This window comes from Trichosurus vulpecula, chromosome 2 (genome assembly GCF_011100635.1).
Source record: "Trichosurus vulpecula isolate mTriVul1 chromosome 2, mTriVul1.pri, whole genome shotgun sequence".
NCBI lineage: Eukaryota > Metazoa > Chordata > Mammalia > Diprotodontia > Phalangeridae > Trichosurus > Trichosurus vulpecula.
The window spans coordinates 380,608,840-380,635,007 of NC_050574.1; the positions used below are offsets into that span (position 1 = coordinate 380,608,840).

The window sequence follows — 26,168 nt, forward strand, 5'->3', positions numbered from 1 at the left end:
TGGATTAAGTAGCTTTCATTTGGACAATTCAAATTTTCAGGGAATTATTTTCTTCAGTGAGGTTTGTGAACCTCTTTTTCTATTCTGTTAATTCTCTTTTCCTAGATTCCTTAGCACTTGCCTCTTTCCTATTTTTTCTATTTTCTTCATTTGTTTTTAAAATAATTTTTCAGGTTAAAAAATTCTTAGTTTAACTCTTCTAGGAATTCTCATTGGACTTTTGGCCCAGATGCATTTTTTTGCTTATAGATGTTTTCAAGTCATTCTCTTCATCTATATTTATGTCTTGAGTTTCCTGTCATCATAATAGTTTTTTTTAACATTTTTTTTGTTTGTTCATTATTCTAGCCTATTTCTTGACTTGGGATTTGATGGTAATACTAGGCTCTCCATACCTCTTGGTGGGATGTATGTGTATGTGTGTGTAATGTCTGGACTGAGCTTCTGTCCTTTCATGTCCTTCTGCTGCTTTTATCACTCTCTATAGAGGCCTACAAACTCTCATTGCTGCCAAAGTGATGAAATCCAGGGAGAGGTCTGATCATTGCCTTCTTGGTCAAACCTCTGCAAGTTTCTGACTCAGGTTTGGGTATATGGACTTCTTAATTTTTGAGTTTCAGGTTTGAGTTGTGTTTGTCCTTCATTTTCGAAAAGGACCATGGCATCAGGGAAATGATGACATGACTTGCAGTTGACTTTGATTTGAGGGAGAAGTCAGTCATTGTTAGACTGCTGGGAGGCTCTGCAGGTTCAGAAGGACTAAACTGCACCTCCCCTTTGGTCTGTGACACTGTGTTGTCCTCCTGGGATCAGAGCCACACAGCTTTCTTTTGCTTCTTGGAATTTGTTCCTTGCTCAGTACACAGCTAAGGTCAACACTAGCAATGGCTTTTCTCTATCCTGGATATGAAGCTGGGATCTATTTCTTCCTAGTGCTTTCTGCCCTGGTACCTCTTCTCAGCATACTTTCAGGACAACTCCATTCCCCAGTGTCCATAGACCTGTTTCCTTAAGCCACCCTGGGCTAGAAAAATGTCTCACTGTAACTTTTTCTTGGCTTTCTCAATAAGAATCCATTTTAGTATTTTCTGTTTCTTCTTCACCATCTTGACTCCATCTCTCCAGACCTTTTCATATGCACATAAAGCTAGTCAATATCTGAAATAGGCTTTGTAGCATACATTGCTTTCAGGATCAAATGTAAAGTTCTCAGTTTGGTTTTTAAAGTCCTACAGTCTTCTTACTTTTTATACTATTACTCTTACATTCTTACTCTTAACCCCTTCCCCTGTATTCTGCACATTCTGGGATCCTGTAACACTGGCCTTCTTTCTGTTCCTCCCACTTCATATTCGAACTCTGGGCATTTTCACTTGCTGTCCCTCATGCATGAAACCCTCTCCCTCCCCATCTTCAGCTTCTACTTCTCCTGCCTTCCTTCAAGTCTCATAAAATGTCACCTTCTACAAGAAGTTTTTCTTCATCTACCATTATCCTAGTGTCTCCCCTCTGTTGATCATCTCCAAATTGTCTGCACATATCTTGTTTGTATGCTGTCTCCCCCAATAGACTGCAACCTCTTTGAAAGCAGGGACTGTACTTTATTTTTCTTTTTAAGGAATAAGAATAATAGGATGCTGGTTGACTGCTAAGGTGTGGTGCCCAATGTGGCACCATAAAGGGAAGTGGCCACCATCAGGAGGGTATACGTATCTTTTTACACTTCTTACCCCACCCCCAATGCTGCTAGTAGGTGACTAGTGTGGACCAAGTTAACCCAGGCAAAGGAATAGATGCTTGATAAATGCTTGTTGACTTACTTTATTCAAAAAGACCACTATGAAAATAATTGTTTTTGTTTAAAGTGCAGATATAGAGATAAAGAAAAATTCTATCAAGAACTCAATAAGAATCTTTAAAATAAATAATGGTCGTTGTCATTAATTTCAATGAAAAGGTGGAAAGATATCAAGATGTCAAGAAATATACTGGAAAACATAAATCAGAACTTAGATATGGAACAGCATTACTATGAGCAGAATAGAAAGCTATGAACATTTAAGCAGTCTCTAGGTTTTCTGAACTTGTTTGTAAAGTCAGTGGGGAACTGTCAACATGAATATTGTCATAAGTACTTACTAATTAACCAATTGATTTATTGATGTATAAGACATGATACCTGTGACTTGGATACTTTATACCAAAGTAAAGTAGCTCATTTATTGTTCTTTAATAGTAATATTAACCAAAGTATTTCAGTTCTTTAGAACTAAGAAATCTCTAGATTACTGCCACTTTTGCAACTGCCTACATTTCCCTCTACCCAATAATAGAGGGAATTCCTTACTTATTTTATCACCCATACTTTAAGTAGCATTCTACTCTATGGAAAATATGACTGAAGAATTTCTATTAGTATACAAATAACCCATTAAAGCTCAGGAGAGAATGGAAATGGAACTGTGGGTGGGGGGAAATACTTTCCATGTTTTTGTCATTCCAGATGATTGCTGACATAGTATTTTTATACTTTTTAAATAAATTTGATAATTTCCAAAGCAGTCCCACAACACAGAGTAGAATTATTTGGGAGTGTGTGTGTGTGTGTGTGTTTACATCTTCTTTGAATGCAAGCAGGGATCAGATGTGTTTATTAGAAGCCATCTATAAAGTTGGAAAGATATAGAACCAAGGAGAACTCAAAGGTTTGGTATTTTAAAATAGACATAAACAAGAAAAACAATATATCTTTTCCTCCTTCTGAAAAAGGTAACAGAATCAGTTATATAGATTATGCAATAAATATCTGAAGAAAGATAATCACTTTTTTCTTCCATAGATACATTGATAGTCAAATGTCTAGGATAAATGAATAGTGGATTTTCAACCTGAATATTGCTATAATACTTCTATAAAGTAAATGTGATTTATATTCATGGATGGATGAAGGTTTGGATGACGTAAAGCAATTCAATAACAATGGGACATAGAATTCAGTTTTATTGAAATAACTGCAAATATTTTCTACATATACTAGGTCTTATCCTTTAGGTCACATCACTTTATTTCTCTGATTTATTTCCATCAACTTTTTACCATGTTCTGTTTTAACAACAGTAATAAAATCAATTTAAAAAAACAGAAAGGAGGGATATATAAACACTAAGACAGGGCCAATACAAACCATATTCCTGAAAACTAAAAATGAAAACTAAAAATAAGAAGGTACTAGCCTAGAACCTACAAAAAAAATTAGTAAAAACGTGTGTGTGTGTGTGTGTCTGTGTGTGTGTGTGAGGGTGTGTGTGTGAGGGTGTGTGTGTGTGTGTGAGGGTGTGTGTGTGTGTGTGTGTGTGAGGGTGTGGGTGTGTGTGTGAGGGTGTGGGTGTGTGTGTGAGGGTGTGTGTGTGTGTGTGGGAGGGTATGGGTGTGGGGGTATGTTTCTGTTTAGGAGGTCATGTTAAGTTGAGAAGTATAAACAATTATATTAAATTGTTCTTAGTTTCTGAGGTGAGAAGGAAGGTCTCTGTGTTTTAAACACTCTTAATCTTCTTCATACAGATGTCATTTGAAAATACTATTGACTTTGGATTTAATTAGTGACCTTCAGAGTAATTATATGTACTTACCTCTCACAATCAATTGGCTTTGGTGCTCCACAGCTGCTGCATCATTTCTGGCTATGCAGGTGTAATTCCCGTTGTGCATCAGTGAAAGATTAGAAATCCTTAAAGAGCTAGTGAAGTCAATATTGTCAATGGTTACCCCAAGACTTGCTGGAATTGGTCTTCCATCCTTCTGCCAGGTGATAGTGATTGGCAGATCCCCTGAGACCACAACACATGGAATGAAGACCCTTTGTCCAATGGAGAATCTTGGAAACTCAAAAGGCTGAATAAAAGGTGGAACTGGATGAAAAGAAAAAAAAAGATAACAGAAGACAGTAATAACTATAAAAGTATGATATATTATCTTTACTTAGAAAACTGAGTGATATTGAAAAGAAAACACAGTAGAACTGATGTCAGATATATATATGTGAAACATAATAAATCTTTAAATAAATAACCTAAAAGTGGAATGTTCACCTTTCTAAATAAGAATGGTTGTTTGAATTATGGCTGACTAAATATTTTAATCTATCATAATATAAACAAATATGGCAAAGGCATTTCTAGAATTATGGGCTCTATCCTCTTAGAATAATGAGAAAACAATATTTCATTCTGCCCTTATCACTTCTTCCATATTCATTCACAGAAGACATCACAATACTAAAATTTGATGCATTGCATTTTTAGTATTAAAATATTAAGTCTTCAAATGCAAAAAGTATTATATACAACATGCTAACAATGTTTAAGTTAAAATTGTAAAGAAAAATTAAAAATACAGAGAAAGTTTATTTTCCAAATGTAGATAAAATAATATTTTCAAATTATTGTAATTTCCTCCTCTTTTTGTTAGATGTTAAATGTTTTTTCTTTTAATTGTATCATTTTCTTTTATGTACCTCTTCTATTATCACTGGAGGGAATATGAAAATAATTTTTTAGATCAAGAATTCTAGAAATTGGGTGAGCAAGGTGGTGCAGTGGCTAGAGTGCCAGGTCTGGAGTCAGGAAGACTCATTTTATTGAACTTAAATCCAGCCTCAAATACTAAACTAGCTTTGTGACCCTGGACAAATCACTTAACCCTGTTTGACTCAGTTCCTCATCTCTAAAATGAGCTGGATAAGGAAATGGCAAACAACTCTAGTATCTTTGCCAAGAAAAACTCAAATGGGGACACAAATAGTCAGATATCACTGAAATGATTGAGCAACAACAAAAATTCTAGAAATAACATGTTCTTCTTGCTAGGAATTCAATAGTTTAGTAATTAAATATATTCATGTTAATTATACCAGACAAAACAGAGAAGCAGAAAAACAATCTATATTGAGTGAATGTATTCAAAAGTAATTTATAGTTGGCTTCCAGATGTCATTCAATATTGTGAGACAAATATTCACACAGCAGATCTACTTAAACATACAAACATTATCATTTTAGTGTTTGGCCTTGACATTCTCAGTTGAGTATTAATTTGGGATGAAGAGAGAGGCCTGTTTTATAAATGGAGGTAAAGAATTTACAATCAGTAATACATTTAAGATTGAAGAAAAGTTTTCTATTTTCCTATCCCACCTCTATGCCACAAATTCCCAAGATCTAATAAAGAAAAATAAACACTAAAACTTAATATGAAACTGAGATACTGATTTTATTAGTTGATATTTTTAGGAAGTCTTACTAGTAACAGTAAATTTAGATACCATTTTTGTTAGTTTGATATGAAGATTACATGTATTCTAAGATCACATGCATTCTATTTTCACTATTACACATTGTTTTATGCTGATGCCCAGTTTGTCCATTTGGCTATGGAGTAGTATTAATAAGCCAAAAGTTGCAGGTTTATTCTTTCATAGACCAGTTAACTTTTTTCAGTTTTATTGCCTTAAGCTGCACCTTTACTTCAATGCTTTTGTGATTTCATTAGTGTAGTCACACTCCCCAATGGGTTAGATTGCAACCCATGTTTGCCTTCACATCCTGTGCAATTCTTCTTCATATCCTTCTGTAAATACTGCGCAGAGGGTTCACTCAACATGCTGGGATCCTTCTAGGTTTCTTGATGTTACATGAATCCAATGGAGCATGTAGGCTGTATATCTTATAGGATCAAATGCCTTCCTTTTCCAGTCATAAATCTCCACAATAATGCCATTTTGCTGCCTCTTTTATGACTCTTTCTTGTTGTTAATGTATTACAGCATCATATTTATCATATATATTTCCATTGCCCTCCAGGCAATACACAGATTTAATTTTTTTAGAAGGCCTGGTATTTTTATATCATCAATTATTTGTAGAAGAAAACATTCATATATGAAAGATCTATGATTTTATCAGCAAAGGGAATTCCCTAGTTTGGAAATTCTCTAAGATTACCACCTATCTATGATTTGATAGATAAGCTTTAGGAAACTGTCTAAGGTTGAGATTAAATGACATGACCACTGCTATGCAGTTCTTAAGTGTCAGAGACAGAATTTTAATCTAGATTTCCAGACCACAACCCCTACAAGCACTTTATCCATTATGCCACATTATCTCTACTCTCTAAAGGATATTGTTTAAAAGATTGACTTTTCTTTTATTCAAAAGGTTGGAATTATAAAAGGCTCTTCACAAATTACTAAAGACAATCCATCCAATGATCCTCATCATTTTGCTCAATTTCAGACTCAGGTCCACCTTTTTTGTTCTTCATACAATGGCATGTTACAATCCAGACAACAGACTATTCTCTACTCACTTGATTTTTTAAGTATATAGGTTGAATTATTTACCTTGCCTATGGGTCTTGTTTAGCAAATTCTGTAATAATTTGGAGCTTGAGATAATCAAGTCAATGTCATTTACAGGACTACCTGACAGTATCCTCAAATTCCTCCCCCTCTCCCTACACTTTGTACATATGTAAGATATATTCCAAGATGCTAGAAAACATCTTTCCTATGGTTCCCTTTTTATATCTCACTAAATATTTACCATCAAATCAGTGATGTTTCATCTACTGTGCCTTTCAAAAAATCTTATATGGTTTTGACACAAGCCTGGGTGGTATTTCTTTGAAGAGAGCCTCTGAAGATGCATTTTCTTTCAGTTAATTGAGCAACTGAAGAGGGGTGATTTTTTTTTTACAGACTATCATTTGCAGAAGCCTACCTGTTCCTTTCTTATACCTTCAGCAAGGATTCACCAAATCAAAGCAATCTGGTACTGGCTAAGAAATAGAGTGGTGGATTAGTGGAATACATTAGGTTTATAATACACAGCAGTAAATGACCATCATAATCTAGTATTTGATAAACCCAAAGATCCAAACTTTTGAGGCAAAAACTCATCATTTGACAAAAATTTTTGAGAATACATAGAGTTGTTTGGCAGAAACTAGGCATAGACCAAAATCTCACACTATATACCAAAATAAGATTAAATAAGGTACATGAAGTATACATACTGGGTGATACAAGCACATTAGCAGAGCATGGAAAGTTTTACTTGCCAGATCTATGGATAAAGGAAGAGGTTATGACCAAATAAGAGATAGAAAATACCATGGGAAGTAAAATGGATATTTTTGATTACACGAATTTAAAAAGGTTTTGCACAAACAAAACCAATGCTGCCAAGATTAGAAGGAAAGCAAGAAAGTGTGTGTATGTGTGTATGCATGCATGTGTGTGAATTATAGCACCTCACACCTATAAGACTAACATTATAGAAAAGAAAAATGATAAATGTTGGAGAGGATATGGAAAAATTGGGACATGAATGCACTATCAGTGGAGCTGTGAATGGATCCAACCATTCTGGAGAACAATTTATAACTATGTCTAAAGGGCTATAAGACTGTGCATACTCTTTAGTCCAGTAATGACACTACAAGATCTGTATCCCAAAGAGATCAAAGAAAATGGAAAAGCACTTACATATACAAAAATATTTATAGCAGCTCTTCTTCATGGTGACAAAGAACTGAAAGTGAGGGGATACCCATCAATTGGAGAATGGCTGAACAAGTTGTCTTATATGATTCTGATGGGATACTATTGTGTTAAAAGAAATGACAAGCAGGATGGTTTCAGAAAAAAACATGGAAAAATATATAAACTAATGAAAAGTGAAATGGGCAGGACTAGGATATCATCAAATGTAGTAAAAATAATATTATAATGATGATCAAGTGTGAAAGACTAGGCTATTCTGATACATACAATGATCCAAGGGTCCATTCCAAAGGACCGATGATGAAAAATGTTATCTACCTTCAGAGAGAGAGAGATATGGTTAAATCTGAGTGCAGTTTGAAGCATAGTTTTTCACTTTGTGTTTCCTGGTTTTTATTTATTTATTTTTGTACCATGGCTAATATTCCCATATGTTTTGCATTACTTCACATGTATAGTTGATTTCATATTGCTTGCATTTTCAATGCCTAGTGGATGGGGAAGGGCAGGAGGAAGGGAGAGAATTTGGAACTTAAAATTTTTAAATAAATCAAAATTTAAAATATTCATATCACATATTTTATACTGCCATCCATTTTATAAAAACTGGAAATTAATATGGATCAGCAGTTACTGATACTTCCTTGATTACCTTTGGCAGTAATAATAAGGTCTTAAATTCTTCAAATATGGTGTCCTTCCCTCTTTCACATTTTTGACAATAAATCACTCAATACAATTTTGTCAACTCAATCATGGACATTTTCTATTTAGATTTATTTTCTTCTAGACATTATCCATCTCTTTTCTTTAGTGCCATTTTTACTTCCTCATATAGCAAAATCCTCAAATACTGCCATGCTTGAGTCCAAATGTAGTCATTCCATTGTCATTGATCTTAAAAACAGTTCCTTATAGGAAGTTTTCATTTGTTCATTGTACTCCTTCTAATTTATCCTTAAATGCTCTTGAATTGATTTGATTAAGTTGTACTTCTCTCCAAACTTCCTTTAAATATGTTTTCCTATACAGTATATCATGAAATGATGTAATCTATAGTTTTCCACTATCTTTGTTCCTAGGAGTTTATAAATGAATGTCTTTGTAAAGCATATTTGCCTAGTGAGTGTTTGAAAGGTTATAGAAAGCCATGCATATAAGCATTGTTGGTGGAACTTTTAATTATTGTCTATTCTAGAAAGTAATTTTTGGAAATAATTCAAATAAGGCAGCTAAAACGAATATTTTGAAAAAGAGATTCTTCTGTTTGGCATATGTTCCAAGAAGGTCATGGAGAAAAAGAAAAGCTCCATGTACGCTAAATAATTTATATTGGCATTCTTTTTTGTGGCAGCAGAGAATTGGGGAAGAAAAAAAATATACATGAATGTAATGGAGTTTTACAATCAAGTAATGACAAATACTATGAATACAGAGAAGCATGGAAAAACTTACTGAACTGATGTAAACTAAAGCAAGCAGAGTGAAAAAAATATACATTATGACTGCAATGATGTAAATAGAAAGAACACCAAAAAATTTAAAAAGTTAATATAGCAAAATTAAAAAGAACAAGTATAATCCCAAAGAAGAGATGAGGGAAGACACCTCATCCCCCCCCCCAAAAAAAAAAACTCCTTTGCAAAGGTGGCACATACATGGATGTTGAATATTGATATGTTAGATTTTTTCAAAGTATTAAAATTTTTCTAATATTCTTTCATCTTCCTTTTTTTAAAGAAATAAAGCATTGTTATATGGACTAGTTCCCCAAAAAAGAGAACACAGAGAATTTAGGCTATATGAAAGCAAAAATTAATAATAACAAACATTTTAGGAAAAAAACTCTAGTATTGCCTTTGTTTGCCATACCTTTTCATTTGACAAGAGATCCATTTTGCTAAGATTCTTCTTAGCTCTTTTGGTGTTCTTCATTATGGTAATTGATTCCTGTCAGTTGCATTTCCTTTAGGAAATTGAGGTAGACTCTCTTGGTATGATTTTTAAAAATCTACCTCTTGTTAGAAAAAATAACTTCTTTAGACAAGTCAGGTTAGAGCTGATTCAGTTAGGTGTTATTTTAAAATTTTTATTCTTTTTTCACAATTTGGTATTAATTTTCACTAATGCCCCAAGAAAACGGTGGTCTGATTACACAGACATCTGTTTCAAAAATTATCCCTACATCTCTGATCACTTATTTCTGTTAAAATAGCAACAATTTCATTTATTTGTGTGATGTTATTTGGTATTTTACATATGCAGTGCTTTCTTTCTCTTCTCAAAGAAATAATTTAAGTTATAGTTATGTCTACTATAAAATCTTATATTCTTTTGGGTCTTCTACTTTATAGTCTGTACTATGTCTGTAACTGCATACTGTTAATCACAAGGACAACTGGGTGATTTGCCCAAAGTCACAAATGTAGTCCCTGTCAGAGGTTCTAGATCTCGAAAGAACTTCAGTGGAAGTGTAGTCCAAACCCCTCATTTTATGGAGAGGGAAACTGATCTTTTTCACTGCCCTCCCAAAGAGCCATCTAATATGATAAAGAATTGAAGATAAAGAGAAAACATTTTAAAAATCAGCAATATATAGAAAAACTATGAAGATATGTTCAATATTCTGTACCTGTGGACCTACTGCTTCTGCAAAGAGGTGAGAGGTGGTGTCTTTTCAAATCTCTTCTTTGGGACCATGTTTATTATTTGATATTTTACAACATTCATTTTCAATTATCTTGTTGTGGTTGTTCCTTCAATGTACATTGTTTTTGGTAATTGTCATGTATTTTATTTTCTTGGCTCTGTTTGCTGCACTATAAAGTGCTTACTAGTACTACTTCATTTTGTGTCAATTTATATGTCTTTCTGAGATTCTGTGTATCTTAATATTTGTTATTTCTTACAGTACAGTAATATCCTATTAAATTCATGTACCACAATTATTTTTAGCCATTACACAATTGATGAGCATCAACTTCCCCCACCCACACACACATACACCTATTTTAAGTTACTTTCACACATAACTTTATGGCTTGAGAAATACTGAACATATTAATCTCATTTGCAATTCACAATAACCCTATGAAGTAGTAACTATGTATATTTTTATCTCCAGTTTTCAAAGAGAAGTTAAGTGACTTGTCCAAGATCACACAGTGTCACAGGCTTTGAACCCAAGTCCTCAGATTGAGAGATAATCATTTATTCTCTATGACTTTCTAATGAATTTAAAAAGTGAAGTAAAGGTGGATCAGTGTAAATCTATCTGTGGTGGGGAAAAAAGTAATATGTATGTTATATCTGGGTAATAGATAAGGAAATAATTTAGTCTTCACCTGCAAAAATAAATGCATACAGAAATGAATGCTTATAATATATGCTTAATAAATGCTTGTTGCTTGATTAATTTCAATGTTATAGAGCACAAGTGTCAAACACAGGTCACTGGTCATAGGGCCAACACTACTAAATATTGCCTGAACCAGATTAAAATGTAATTGGGAAATATTTAACAAATAAATAAAATACAATAAAGCATAGATAACACCTCATTTTAAATTAAATCAGTATGTGATCTTTAGGGGCCTTATATATGGTAAAGACTCACAGTACACTTACAGTTGAATGGCCCCCATTTCTATTTGAGTTTGACACTACTGAACTATAGTACCCCATTCCCTTGAATTGAGAGGTGATAGGATATTCTCCTTATTAGTGCCACACCTGTTTTCTGTCTAAAACTCTATATAAGTTTGAGCCCTGAGAGGCTTTGGTTCTGGGAATGAATTTTGTACCGTTACATGTATGAATCACTAGACTACCAGTGGAAGTGGTGACAACAGAGGGTAGCATTTGTCCCCCTCCCATATCTTTTTGGGAAACAATTTCCTTTTTTTGCACTGAATGACCAAACCACTAGCCCAATGGGAGAAACAACTACATATCATATTTCAAGAATCATAAAATAAAAATACTGAATACTATTAGAACTAAAGGGCAATATAAAAATTGAAAGAATCCAGAAAAAAATTCCAAACTGAACACAGCCATTAATATCATAGCCAAATTCCAGGGACTCCCAGTCAAAAGAAAAAAAAAACTTGAAACATCTGGAAAGACAGAGCTTATAGTAAGGATAATATAAGATTATGAAGTAATTACCTTACATGAAAGCACAACAGAATGCAATATGCCAAAAAGAGAAATCCAAAGATTTACAACGAAGAATAACTTATTCTACAAAACTGAGTATCATCTTAATAGCGGAAAAGGTAAATGAAGCTTTAATAGAATAGATAACTTCTAAGTATAACTGTTGGTAAAACTAAATCTGAAAGGATCTATTAAATGAACACATAAGAAACAAAAGAACAAATTTTAAATACATTTTAATCACACTGCATGGTCTAAGTGATGATCATGTGCTTAATCCTAATAGTGGGAGAAGAGACTCTTGTCCTTTCAGAATCTACTACCTTTATAGAAAGAACAAAGAAATGCAAGTTTTGAGCTTTGAGTTGCCTGTTTTAAAGGGAAAAATAAAGGGAGGGAAAGGACATACACTAATGAAGAAAGGATTAAATAGATAAATGACTACTCATACAAGAAAGATGATGGAGAAAGGGTGAGTAGGCATTTTATGAACTTAATCTTTATCAGAATTAGGCAAAGGAAGGTTGAATGTATGCACACCAACAATATAGTATAGTGAGTTAAGAAAAAGTAAATAGGCAGAGATAGAAAAAGGGAAAATGGAGAGAAAAGAGTAAAAATGATAGGGAAAAATAATTGCAAACATGTCACAGCTAGTGGCAAGAAAATTCTTAAATAAATAAGGGATAGACATTCTTGAAGATAAAACTGACTATATGGGTTGCAGAAAATTGAAAAGCTTTTTAACAGGTATCAGAAGGGGAATCAAAAGGGAAACAATTGAAGAAAAGCTTTGCGGCAAGTTTCTCTGACAATTTCTCATGTCTTTGATTTCAGATATTTAACACACACACATATATAAATATGTATATATATGCATATATATATATATACATATTTAAGAACAAGAGTCATTCCCCAATAAATAACTGGTCAAAGGATAAAACAATATTCAAAAGAAAAAAATGACCTATCAATAATGACATAAAAGAATGCTCCAGATTACCATTAAGGAGAAAAATTAAAATTAAAATAATTCTGTAGTATCACCTACTATACTAACAATAATAACACAAGATGAAAATTATAGATGGAGAAATGATGGGAGGACTGTTATGATTAAATACTGTTGGTGGAGCTATGACTCAGTATAAGGATTCTATAAAGAAATTTTAAGCTATATACGCAAATTCAATGTCCAACAATAGCACTGTTAGACATATTTGCAGCAGTATTTGCTGTGATAGTAAAGAAGTGGGAGCAAAGCAATACCTATTCATTAGGAGTGGCTTCCAAATTATAGTATATGAATTTAATGGTATATCATTATGCAATAAAATGATGAATGTGGAGATTTCAGAGCAACTTAGGAGGGTTATATGAACTGGTGAGGAATATATATGCAGAACCATTAGAAGAATTTATATGATGGACACAGTAGTAGTGATCAATCATGATTTTGGAAGATTGATGGTAAAGTACACAACTCAGAGGCAGAGGGGTAATGGCTAGAAGGACAGAATTATACATACATTTTAAGACACAGCCAATTTTAAAATTCAATTTGGCTATACTTATTTGTTAAAGACTGTGCTTATTTTGGGGGTAGAGTTGAAATATTGGTGGAAATTGATAGAGATCTGAAAAGAAACAATAATAAAACATCAAAACAGAAAAAAGTTGAGAAAGTCATAAACAGGTAAATTTTGTTATTATATTTTGAAATTAAACATATTTTTTAAAAAATGCACTAGGTGTAACAGTTCACTATTTCCTATATAATTATTAGTTTTGTTCTTTATTTATTTAATGTTTCATTTATTGATAATTGTTAGGTTCCCAATAAGACAGAAAAATTTTAAAGAATAAAATGAAAAAAACTGGGAAGAAAGATTGTCAAGGATAACTAATAGAGCAATTATATAAAAGGGTTGGATAAGTCAAGGGGGATTAGAACTAAGAAAAAAATATTGATTTAGCAATTAACATTCATCTTGCACTGGCCAATTTCAGTATAATAATAGTGCTGGAAACCACATTGTGAAGAGTTGAGAATTGAATAGGAGATGAGGAAATCAAATCATAGAATTTATCCATGAAGGTGAATGATGATGCTATTAAAAAGAATTTTTGTTGTTTTTTGAAGGATGGGAGAGAATTTCACAAGTTTGTTGGCAATATGGAAGTAACTCCTAGAAAAAGAAGTATAAAAATTATGGGCAGTGATGGTGATGGAAGGGGAAAGTTTCCAGAGAAAAAGAGAAGTGCATCAGGAATGCAAGTAGGTGGGCAGCTAGGGGGCACAGTCAGTAGAGCACCACCCCTGGAGTCTGGAGGACCCGAGTTTAAATCTGGCCTCAGACACTTGACACACTTACTAGCTGTGTGACCTTGCCACTTGTCACTTAACCCCAATTGCCTTGCCTTCCCCCCTCCAAAAATAATTAAAAAAAGAATGCAAGTAGAAGGGCTGGCTGTGAAAGGGAGAAGGGACACTTATCAGGAGGGGATTTTGTCATAGAATGGGATTTTTAATGTAAAATAGAGAAGAGAGAGGTTATAATGGATAGCTCACACAAGGCTCCTTTTTATTACAATTAAAATTGGTTGGTAAAGTCCCAGTGTATCCACATTAGTCTTATTACACAATTTCTCCTTTCTTCATCAAAATAATTTCTTTCTTTGTATGTGTAGAATTTCATCTTTGGGAGCTTCCCCATTCTCCTGGGCTGAATTTCCCCCACAGAACTTGCATACATGACACCTTATACATGTGTATTCATGAAACACACGGAACACATGAAATATGCATATGAAATTGCATATATTTATTTAGTTAGAAATCTGCTCTCTCCCAGTATAGGGCAAATGTCACACTATATAGCCAGCTTCCTTATCTCCATCAATCATATTTCTTAGTTGGAATGGTTATTTTTCCCCAAGATGCCAGTCATTACTATTTTGGCCACAAGTTCTTAATTGGTAAGCATTATATCAAGAATATAATTTTTCCTTGTCAGTCCCTTCACCTTAAAAAAGATAAGATGAAATTAAAGTAAGTCAATGAATAGCAGATCAATGAGAGAGAGAGAGAGAGAGAGAGAGAGAGAGAGAGAGAGAGAGAGAGAGAGAGATTGGTAAAGCAAACACTCAGAAGTGAAGAACACTCTGGAAGAGATGCAAAAAATTCTTCTAGCAACTGGGAGAAAGATCTTCAAACACAAAGAAAGGAAATTTGAATAAATACAAGACTGTTCTGTAGCCAAAATAAACTGCAGGAAGGAAAAGAATAATTTTCCAAGGAGCCCAAGAGGCATCCCAAGGTGACATACTCTGGTAACCTGAGCCTACTCATCAATGAAGAAATAGGAAATTTCAATAAAAAGAGGAATTTGGGGTGAGGGGCAGAGCCAAGCTAGCAGTGTGAAAACAGCAACTTACTGGAGCTCTCTTACAAATTCTTTCAGATACCTCTAAAAAGTGAATTTGAGCAGAATTGAGAGAGGTAGAAGACACTAGAAGACAGAGTGTGGCAGACTTCAAGCCCAGGACACTCCCCAGGGTCAACTGGATGGATCTGTGGGCTGAGAGTTCCAGGCATGGGAAATTGTACTCAACCACACCAGAAGGGGAACAAGAGCTGAACTCAGCCAGCAAAGCAGACTGGGAGAGTGTGGAATGAAACCATAGTGGAGTAAGAGTGGGACCAGGCCCAGGGCTGAACTGCTGGCTGTAGTGGGGATCCCTAGGCCTCTCAGCCCAAGATGAGAGTCTGTCGGAGCTATGTGAGGCAGCAGCACAGATCCTGTGGCTGCAGAAGCAGCTAGCCCAAAGGCCTCCAACCAACAGTCTGAAGGTATGAAACTCACCTTCTTGAACTTCTAGGAGCCATGATGACCAAGTAAAATGACTCTCATCCCTCCCTTGAGTAAACCCAGAGAATATTGCCCTAGGAGAAATCCTGAAATAGAGAAGCCAGAAGTGGAGGTTCAGTAATCTTATAGTTCAGGAGGCTAGGGAAATAGTCTCTCTTGTGGTGGCAGAAGGAGACTGGCGCAGGGAGGGAGGCATCCCAGCAGGACCCACCTTGGCAGACCAGTGGGAGTTCCTGAGCCCCAGTGGTTGGAGCTGGCAAGCATCAATACCAGAACCCCAGGCATGCCTGTGCACAGTCAGGGGAATTGGCAGACACCAGGGCAGACAACAGCTGAGACCACTCACGCTATGGTGTATCCCTAGTGGAAGAGTAGACTTCCACCAGCCAGACCACACCTCCCCCACACCTCACATAGTGTCTTCCCAGGGAAACTCAGAAAGACCTCACTAGGCCTTGATTCTTAGCACACACTAGCCAACTCCAGCTCAGCACCAGGTGAACAGCAGCACTAAATAGCCTCTAGGTGACAAAACCAGAGGGCACAGCACACAAAGGCAGTAACCAGGCCCCCAATTCCCAGCCCAAGAAGCTTGGGACAGAGCCCCTGGGCCCCAGAAACAGAGATACACTTAAAAAGCCAGGAAAAAGGCAACCACCATGAAGAAAAGTAAAAAAGTCCATTGAATTGTATTAGGGGGATGGAGAAGATCAAAATATGAATTCAGAAGAGGACAACATTGATACTATACTCACATCTGAAACCTCAAAAGGAAATATGAACTGCTCTCAAGCCTAAAAAAGCCTTCCTGGATGAGCTCAAGGAGGATGTTAAAAACCAAATTAGAAAGGTAAAAGAAAAAATGGAAAAAAAATTCACTGATGAAAACAAATCTTTTAAAAGTAAAATTGGTGAAGTGGTTAAGGAGGTTCAGAATCTAATTGGAGAAAATGACACCTTAAAAAGTAAAATTAAACAAATGAAAAAGGAGGTGTAGAAGCTAAATGAAGAAAACAATTTGTTAAAAATTAGAATTGGCAAAGTAGAAGCTAATGACTCCATGAGGCATCAAAAATCAGTCAAATAAAAGCTAGAGAATGAAAAAATAAAAGCAAACACAAAATATCAGAAAAACAACTGACCTGGAAAATAGGCCCAGGAGAGACAATCTTAGAATTATTAGTCTCCTGGAAAGACATGATGAAAAAAGAGATTGGAGAGTATCTTTTAAGAAATCATCAACAAAAACTGCCCTAAGGTCCTAGAACCAGAGCATAAAATAGTCATCAAAAGAATCCACTGATCACCTCCTGAAAGAGATCCCAAATTGAAAACTCCAAAGAATATTATAGCCAAATTTCATAATAATCAGGTCAAGGAGAAAATACTGCAAGTAGCCAGAAATAAACAATTCAAATACTGTGGAACTACAGTCGGGATCACACAGGACCTGACAATTTCTACATTAAAAAACAGGAAGAAATGGAGTATGATATTCTGCAAGGCAAAGGAATTTGGACTACAACAAAGGATCAACTACCCTGCAAAATTGAGCATAATTTTTTTGGGCAAGGAGATGGACATTCAATGAAATAAGGGAATTCCAGACCTTCCTGATGAAAACGCCAGAGCGCAATGGAAAATTTGATCTTCAAATACAAAACTCAAGAGAGACATAAAAAGGTAAACAAGGAGGGAAACAAACCATTTTATTCAATGAGGACAAAATGTTTACCTCCTTATATAGGATTACATTGTTTATATATGATATATATATATATATATATATATAAATTTTGAGAAAGGTATAATTATCATGACAATCAAAAGGGATATACATAGACAGAGGATGTGAGTATAAATTAACAGATGTGATGATATAAAACATAATTAAGGGGTGCAAAGGGATTTTGCTGGGAGAAGAGGAAAGGAAGAGGTAGAAAAGGGTAACTCATATCACATGAAGAGGCACAAAACCATATTATAGAAAGGAGAGAGGGAGAAGAGCAGTATTTGAGCCTTACTCTCATTGGATTTGGTTCAAGGAAAGAATAACATACCCTGATAAGTACAGAAATCAAACTTGTCCTACAGGCAGTAGGAGGGGATAGGGGAAAGAAAAGGGGGGTGGTTAGAAGGGAGGGAAGAAATAGTAAGGAGAAAAGAATAAGATAAGGGGGGAACTGAAGGGGAGGGAATATGGAGGGAGGTGGTGGTCAAAAGCAAAACTCCTTTGGAGAGTGGAAGGGAGAAAGAAGAAATAAAAGCATAAACAGGGGGGAAATAGGATGGAGAAAAAGACATATAGTAATCACAACTGTGAATGTGAATGGCATGAACTCCCCCACAAAATGGAAGCAGATAGCAGAATGGATTAAAAACCATAATCCTACAATACATTGTTTACAAGAAACACATTTGAAGCAGGGGATACACATGGGGTAAAAGGAAAAGGCTGGAGTAAAATATATTATGCTTCAGCTAAAGTAAAAAAAAGCAGGGGTAGCAATCCTAGTCTCAGACAAAGCAAAAGCTTTGTCTATATCTATATATCTAATTAAGATAGATAAGGAAAGACACTGTATCCTGCTAAAAGGCACCATAAACAATGAAGCAATATCATTATTTAACATATATACACCAAGTGGTATAGTATGCAAATTCTTAGAGGAGAAGTTGAAGGAGTTACAGGAAGAAATATCCCCCAAAACTATAATAGTGGGGGGCCTCAAACTCCCCCTCCCTGAACTTGATAAATCTAAACTCAAAATAAACAAGAAAGAAGTTAAGGAGGTGAATAGAATTTTAGAAAAATAGATGTCATACACCTCTGGAGAAAATCAAATGGCGATAAAAGGGAATGTACCTTTTTCTCAGCAGTACATGGCACATATTCAAAAATTGACCATATAGTAGGGCACAAAATCCTCACAAACCAGAGCAGAAAGGTAGAAATAGTCAATGCATCCTTTTCAGATCATGATGCAATAAAAACTATTCATAACAAAGGACCATGGAAAGATAAACTAAAAATAAATGGAAACTAAATAATCTAAAACTAGAGAATGAGTAGGTCAAAGAACAAATCATAGAAACAATTAATAACTTCATTCAAGAGAATGACAATAATGAGACAACATACCAAACCTTATGGGATGCAGCAAAAACACTTCTTAGGGGAAGTTTTATATCTCTAAACTTATATTAATAAAGTAGAGAAAAAGGAAATCAATGAATTGGTCATGCAACTGAAAAAGGTAGAAAAAGAACAAATTGAAAATCCCCAATAAAATACCAAATTAGAAATACTGAAAACCAAAGGAGAGATTAATAAAATTGAAATCAAGAAAACTATTGAATTAATAAATAAAACTAAGAGCTGCTTTTATGAAAACATCAAAAAAATTGATAAACCTTTGGTGAATTTGATTAAAAAAAGAAAACCAAATTACTAGTATCAAAAATGAAAAGGCTGGGGGGTGGAGCCAAGATGGCAGCTGGAAAGCAGAGACTAGCGTGAGCTCCCCACCAAGTCCCTCCAAACACCTATAAAAATGGCTATGAACCAACTCTAGAACTGCAGAACCCACAGAGCAGCAGAGGGAGGGAGGGCTTCAGCCCAGGAGAGCCTGGATGGTCTCTGGGTGAGGTCTATCCTGCACGGAGCTGGGAGCGGAGCAGAGCAGAACCCAGCATGGGTGGCACAGACCAACCAGATCAGGATCCGGGCAGAGCGTGCCCTAGCACCCTGAATCAGTGAGCTGCAGCAGTTACCAGACTTCTCAACCTACAAACGCCAAAGACAACAGAGAAGGTTAGTGGGAAAAGCTGCGGGAGTGGAAGGAGTTCACAGTTCGTCTACCACCCTGGGGGCAGTGGAGGTGGGGCAGCTACAGAACTACAGCTGCAGTTGCTTCAGGCCCCAGGCCCACCTGGAGGGAGGAATTAAGTGGCAGATCAGAGTAGGAGTGAAGAGCCTGCTGAAGATCTAAATCCAGTCCGGGTTGGGGGTTCTTGGGGAAGGAGGAGTGCTGGTGCGGCAGAGCTGGTGCAACCCCCCAAGCTTGGAACACAGTTCTCTTAACTCTACAAGCAGTCATACCCCACTGAAAAACTCAAGGGTCAAGTTAGTTGGCTGGGAATATGGCCAGACAGTGAACACGCACCCAGATTCAGTCTCAGACTTTGGAATCTTTGGTGACAAAGAAGACCAAAACATTCAGCCAGAAGAAGTCAACAAAGTCATACAGCCTACACCAAAAGCCTCCAAGAAAAACATGAACTGGTCTCAGGCCATGGAAGAGCTCAAAAAGGATTTGGAAAAGCAAGTTAGAAAAGTAGAGGAAAAATTGGGAAGAGAAATGAGAAGGATGCGAGAAAACCATGAAAAACAAGTCAATGACTTGCTAAAGGAGACCCAAAAAAATACTGAAAAATACACTGAAGAAAACAACACCTTAAAAAATAGACTAACTCAAATGGCAAAAGAGCTCCAAAAAGCCAATGAGGGAAAGAATGCCTTGAAAGGCAGAACTACCCAAATGAAAAAGGAGGTCCAAAAGACCACTGAAGAAAATACTACCTTAAAAATTAGATTGGAGCAAGTGGAAGCTAGTGACTTGATAAGAAATCAAGATATTATAAAACAGAACCAAAGGAATGAAAAAATGGAAGACAATGTAAAATATCTCATTGGAAAAACCACTGACCTGGAGAATAGATCCAGGAGAGATAACTTAAAAATTATTGGACTACCTGAAAGCCATGATCAAAAAAAAAGCCTAGATATCATCTTTCAAGAAATTATCAAGGAGAACTGCTCTGATATTCTAGAGCCACAGGGCAAAATAGAAATTGAAAGAATCCACTGATCGCCTCCTCAAATAGATCCCAAAAAGAAATCTCCTAGGAATATTGTTGCCAAATTCCAGAGCTCCCAGATCAAGGAGAAAATACTGCAAGCAGCCAGCAAGAAACAATTTGAGTATTGTGGAAACACAATCAGAATAACCCAAGATCTAGCAGCTTCTACATTAAGAGATTGAAGGGCTTGGAATATGATATTCTGGAGGTCAACGAAGCTAGGATTAAAACCAAGAATCATCTACCTAGCAAAACTGAGTATAATGCTCCAAGGCAAAATATGGATTTTCAATGAAATAGAGGAATTTCAAGCTTTCTCAGTGAAAAGACCAGAGCTGAATAGAAAATTTGACTTTCAAACACAAGAATCAAGAGAAGCATGAAAAGGTAATCAAGAAAAAGAAAAAGAAATTACAAGGGACTTACTAAAGTTGAACTGTTTTGTTTCCATTCCTACATGGAAAGATGATGTATATGATTCATGAGACCTTTTTCAGTATTAGGGTAGTTGACAGAATATATATAGACAGAGGGCACAGGGTGAGTTGAATTGAAGGGGTGATATCCAAAAAAATAAAATAAAATTAAGGGATAAGAGAGTAATACATTGAGAGGGGGAGAAAGTGAGAGAGAGAGAGAGAGAGAGGGCACAGGGTGAGTTGAAGATGAAGAGAAGATATCCAAAAGCAATAAAATAAAATTAAGGAATGAGAGAGGAATATATTGAAAGAGGGAGATAGGGAGAGATAGAATGGGGAAAATTATCTCGCATAAAAGTGGCAAGAAAAAGCAGTTCTGTAGGAAGAGAAGAGAAGTCAGGTGAGGGGAAATGAGTGAATCTTGCTCTCATCAGATTTGACCTGAGGAGGGAATACCATACGTACTTAATTGGGTATCTTACCCCAAAGGAAAAAAGGAGGAAGAAGATAAAAAAGGGGGGATGATAGAAGGGAGGGTAGATGGGGGTGGAGGTAATCAAAAACAAACAGTTTCGAAAGGGGACAGGGTCAAGGGAGAAAATTCAATAAAAGGGGATAGGTTAGGAAGGAGCAAAATATAGTGAGTCTTTCACAACATGAGTACTGTGGAAGGGTTATACATAATGATACGCATGTGGCCTATGTTGAATTGCTTGACTTCTTAGGGAGGGTGGGTGGGAAGGGAAGAGGGGAGAATTTGGAACTCAAAGTTTTGTTTTTTTTAATTTATTTTTATTTTTAGTTTACAACAGATGGTTCTACATAATTTTGAATTCCAGATTTTCTCCCCTCCCTCCCCCCTCCCTCCCCAAGATGGCATGGAATCTCATATAACTACCACGAATGACTTCGCATTGAATTAATTTATACACTAGTCAAGTTGTGGAGAAGAATTACAACCAATGGAATGAATAATGAGAAAGAAGAAACAGAACCAAAAAAACAAAAAACAAAAAAAAAAATCCAAAAACAAAAACAAAAGAGAAGAGAAAAAGGCGAGCATGAAGTGTGCCTCAATCTGCATTCAAACTTCATAGTTCTTTCTCTGGATGTAGATAGCATTCTCCATCGTGAGTCCTTTGGAGTTGTGCCTGCACCTTGTGTTGCTGAGAAGAGCGAAGTCTGTCAGGGTTGGTCCTCATGGAGTCCATATATCTGTGGTTGTGTACAGTGGAACTCAAAGTTTTAAAAACAGATGTTCAAAAACAAACAAAAAAAAAGTTTTTGCATGCAACTAGAAAATAAGATACACAGGCAAAGGGGTGTAGAAATTTATCTTGCCCTACAAGAAAGGAAGGGAAAAGGGGGTGGGAGGGGAGTGGGGTGACAGAAGGGAGGGCTGACTGGGGAATAGGGCAACCAGAATATATGCCATCTTGGAGTGGTGGGGAGGGTAGAAATGGGGAGAAAATTTGTAATTCAAACTCTTGTGAAAATCAATGCCGAAAACTAAATATATTAAATAAAAAATTTAAAAAAATTTAAAAAATTAAAAGGGTGAATTCACCTTCAATGAAGAGGAAATTTAAACAATAATTAGGAATTATTTTGCCCAATTGTATGCCCATAAATGTGACAAACTGATGAAAATGGATGAATATCTACAAAAATATAAATTGCCCAGGTTATCAGAACAGGAGTAAAATACCTACATAACCTCATCTCAGAAAAAAGGAATTGCGCAAGCCATCAATGAACTCCCTAGGAAAAAATCTCCAGGGCCAGATAGTTTTACTCGTGAATTCTATCGAACATTTAAAGAACAGTTAATTACCATACTTTATAGACTATTTGGGAAAATAGGTGAAGGAGTCCTACCAAATTCTTCTTCCTAAACCAGGAAAAGTCAAAACAGAGACAGAAAATTACAGACCAATTTCCCTAATGAATATTGATGCAAAACTTTTAAAATTTAAATTTTAAATAAAAGATTGGCAAAAAAAAGTTTGCAGCAACTTATCATGAGAATAATACACCATGACCAGGTAGGATTTATTCCAGGAATGCAAGACTGGTTCGATACCAGGAAAACTATCAGTATGATTGATCATATCAAAAACAAAAACTAGCAGATTCCATATGATTATCTCAATAGATGGAGAAAAAGCTTTTGACAAAATACAACACCTATTCCTATTAAAAACAATAGAAAGCATAGGAATAAATGGAATCTTCCTTAAAATTATAAGTAACATCTACCTGAAACCATCAGCAAGCCTTATATGTAATGGGACTAAGCTGGATGCATTTCCAATAAAGTTGGGGGTGAAACAAGGATGTCCATTATCACCTCTATTACTCAATTTGGTACTAGAAATGTTAGCATTAGCAATAAGAGAAGAAAAAGAAATTGAAAAAATTAGAATAGGCAAAGAAGAAATTAGGTTACCATTCTCTGCAGATGATATGATGATTTACTTGGAGAATCCTAGAGAATCAAGGAAAAAAAAACTTGAATAATAAATAACTTTACCAAAGTTGCATGATATAAAATAAACCCACATAAATCCTTAGCATTCCTATACATTTCTAACAAAGCCCAACAGCAAGAGATAGAGAAATTCCATTTAAAGTTACTGTAGACACTATAAAATATCTAGGAGTCTACCTTCCAAGACAAACCCAGGGCCTATACCAACACAACTACAAAACACTTTTCACACAAATAAAGTCAGATCTAAATAAATGGAAAAACATCAGTTGCTCATGGTTAGGCTGAGCTAATATGACAAAAATGACATTTTTGCCTAAATTAATTTACTTATTCAGTGCCATATCAATCAAACTACCAAAAAATATTTTACAGAGCTGTATAAAATAATAACAAAACTCATCTGGAAGAACAAAAAGTCCAGAATATCATGGAATTAATGAAAATAAATGCTAGGGAAGGTGGCCTAGCCATACCAGACATTAAACTGCATTATAAATCATCAGTCATCAAAACTACTTGGTACTGGCTAAGAAACAGAGTGGTGGACTAGTGGAATAGATTAGGTACACAAGACACAATAGTCAAAGACTATACCAATCTACTCTTTGATAAACCTTTCTGGTTTAAGAATTCACTATTTCATAAAAACTGCTGGGAAAATTGGAAAATAGTGTGGGAGAAACTGGGCATAGACCAATATCCTAAAGTCAAAATGGGTTCCTGATATAACAATAAAGGCTGATACTATAAGCAATTTGGGAGAGCAATAGTTTACCTCTCAGATTTATGTGAAAGAGAAGAATTCATGACCCAACAAGGGACAGAGAGCATTACAAAATGCAAAATGGATAGTTTTGATTATGTTAAATTGAAAAGTTTTTGTATAAACAAAGCCAATGTGACAAAGATTAGGAGGGAAACAGAAAATTGGGGAAAAATCTTTGCAACCAGTATCTCTGATAAAATATAAAGGGAGCTGAACCCAATTTATAGGAATACAAGTCATTCCCCAATTGAGAAATGGTCAAAGGATATGAACAGGCAGTTTTCAGAGGAAGAAATTAGAGATATCTATAGGCATATGAAAAAAATTCTCTGCATCACTATTGATTAGAGAAATGCAAATCAAAACAAATGTTAGGTACCATATCTCTCCTGTCAGATTGGTTAACATGACAAAACAGGAAAATGATAAATTCTGGAGAGGATGTGGGAAAATTGAAACATTGTTACATTGTTGGTAGAGTAGTGAACTGATCCAGCCATTCTGGAGAGCACTTTGGAACCATGCTCCAAGCACTATAAAATGTGCATACCCTTTGACCCAGCAATACCACTTCTAGGGCTGTATCCCAAAGAGATAATACAACTGGGAATTTTACCTGTATGTACAAAAATATTTATAGCAGCTCTCTTTGTGGTGGCAAAGAATTGGAAATCAAGGGGATGCCCATCAATTGAGGAATGGTTAAACAAACTGTGGTATATGAATATAATGCAATACTATTGTGCAATAAGAAATGAGAAACAGACACACTTCGTTACAACTTGGAAAGACTTATATGAACTGATACTGAGTGAGGGGAGCTGAACCAGGAGATCATTATACAAGATTACAGATACACAGTATCCTTAAGGACTAACTTTTATAGACTAGACTCCTCTCATTAATGCAAGATTCACAAAACAGCTCCAAGAGACTCAGGATGGAAAAGGTATGCACATCCAGAGAAAGAATTATTGAGTCTGGGAGGACAGAGCCAAGATGGCAGCTGGAAAGCAGGGACTTCCTTTAGCTCTCCCCCAAATCCCTCCAAATACCTATAAAAATGGCTCTGAACAACTTCTAGAGCTGTGGAACCCATGAAATAGCAGAGGGAAGCAGTTTTCCTGCCCAGGACAGAATGGATGGTGGTGGGGATGGGTCTATCACACAGTGCTGAGAGTGGAGCACAGCCCAGCATGGGCCACACCAGGATGTACCAAACCAGGAGTCAGCCAGAGCAGGCCTTACGGTCATGAATCACTGATCTGTAGCAGTTACCAGACTTCTTAACCCACAAATGGCAAAGACCATGGAGCAGGTTGGTGGGAAAACTGCTGTACTGGGGTGAGAGCAGTCTGGCCCCAGCCTTGGGGGCAATGGAGGTGGTGTGGTGGTGGTGGTGGCAGCAGCAGGAAGCTCCTGCAGCTGCTTCCAGAGCTCCAGATACAGCTGCTTCTGGACTAGCTGGCTCACAGGATGGGAGGAATCCAGAGGCAGAGCAGAGCAGAACTGCATGGAGTGCTTTGCTGTCACAGAGGCAGGGTTCTCTAGCTTTCCCCTGCTTGGACGCAGGTCGTGGTCCTGCTTAGTGGTTCTTGGGGGAGGAGTAGTGCTGCTGTGGCACAGGTTGTGGTGATGGTGCAGTAGAAGTAGCTCTGAAAATAGCAGCCCAGCCCCTAAAGCTTGGGACATAATACTCTCTACTCTATAAGCAGTCATAACCTGACAAAAAGCTTGAAGATCAAGTAGTTGGCTGGGAACATGACCGGGCAGTGCAAAAGGACTCACTCAGACTCAGACTCAGACTATAGAATCTTTTTTTTTTTTTTTGGTGACAAAGATGATCAAAACATGCAGCCAGAAGAAGTCAATGAAGTCATACAGCCTACATCAAAAGCCTCCAAGAAAAACATGAACTGGTCTCAGGCCATGGAAGAGCTCAAAAAAGATTTGGAAAAGCAAGTAAGAGAAGTAGAGGAAAAATTGGGAAGAGAAATGAGAGTGATGTAGGAAAACCATGAAAAAC

At 36.0% G+C, this 26,168-nt stretch overlaps 1 protein-coding gene across 1 annotated transcript in view; it reads right to left on the reverse strand.

The window, feature by feature from the left end:
- DSCAM (DS cell adhesion molecule) overlaps positions 1-26,168 on the reverse strand; it is a 776,379-nt gene that overhangs the window by 426,109 nt on the left and 324,102 nt on the right. The window contains exon 9 of the mRNA XM_036744150.1: positions 3,630-3,908. Within this exon, the coding sequence (XP_036600045.1) occupies positions 3,630-3,908 (279 nt within the window). The remainder of the gene's footprint in view (positions 1-3,629; positions 3,909-26,168) is intronic.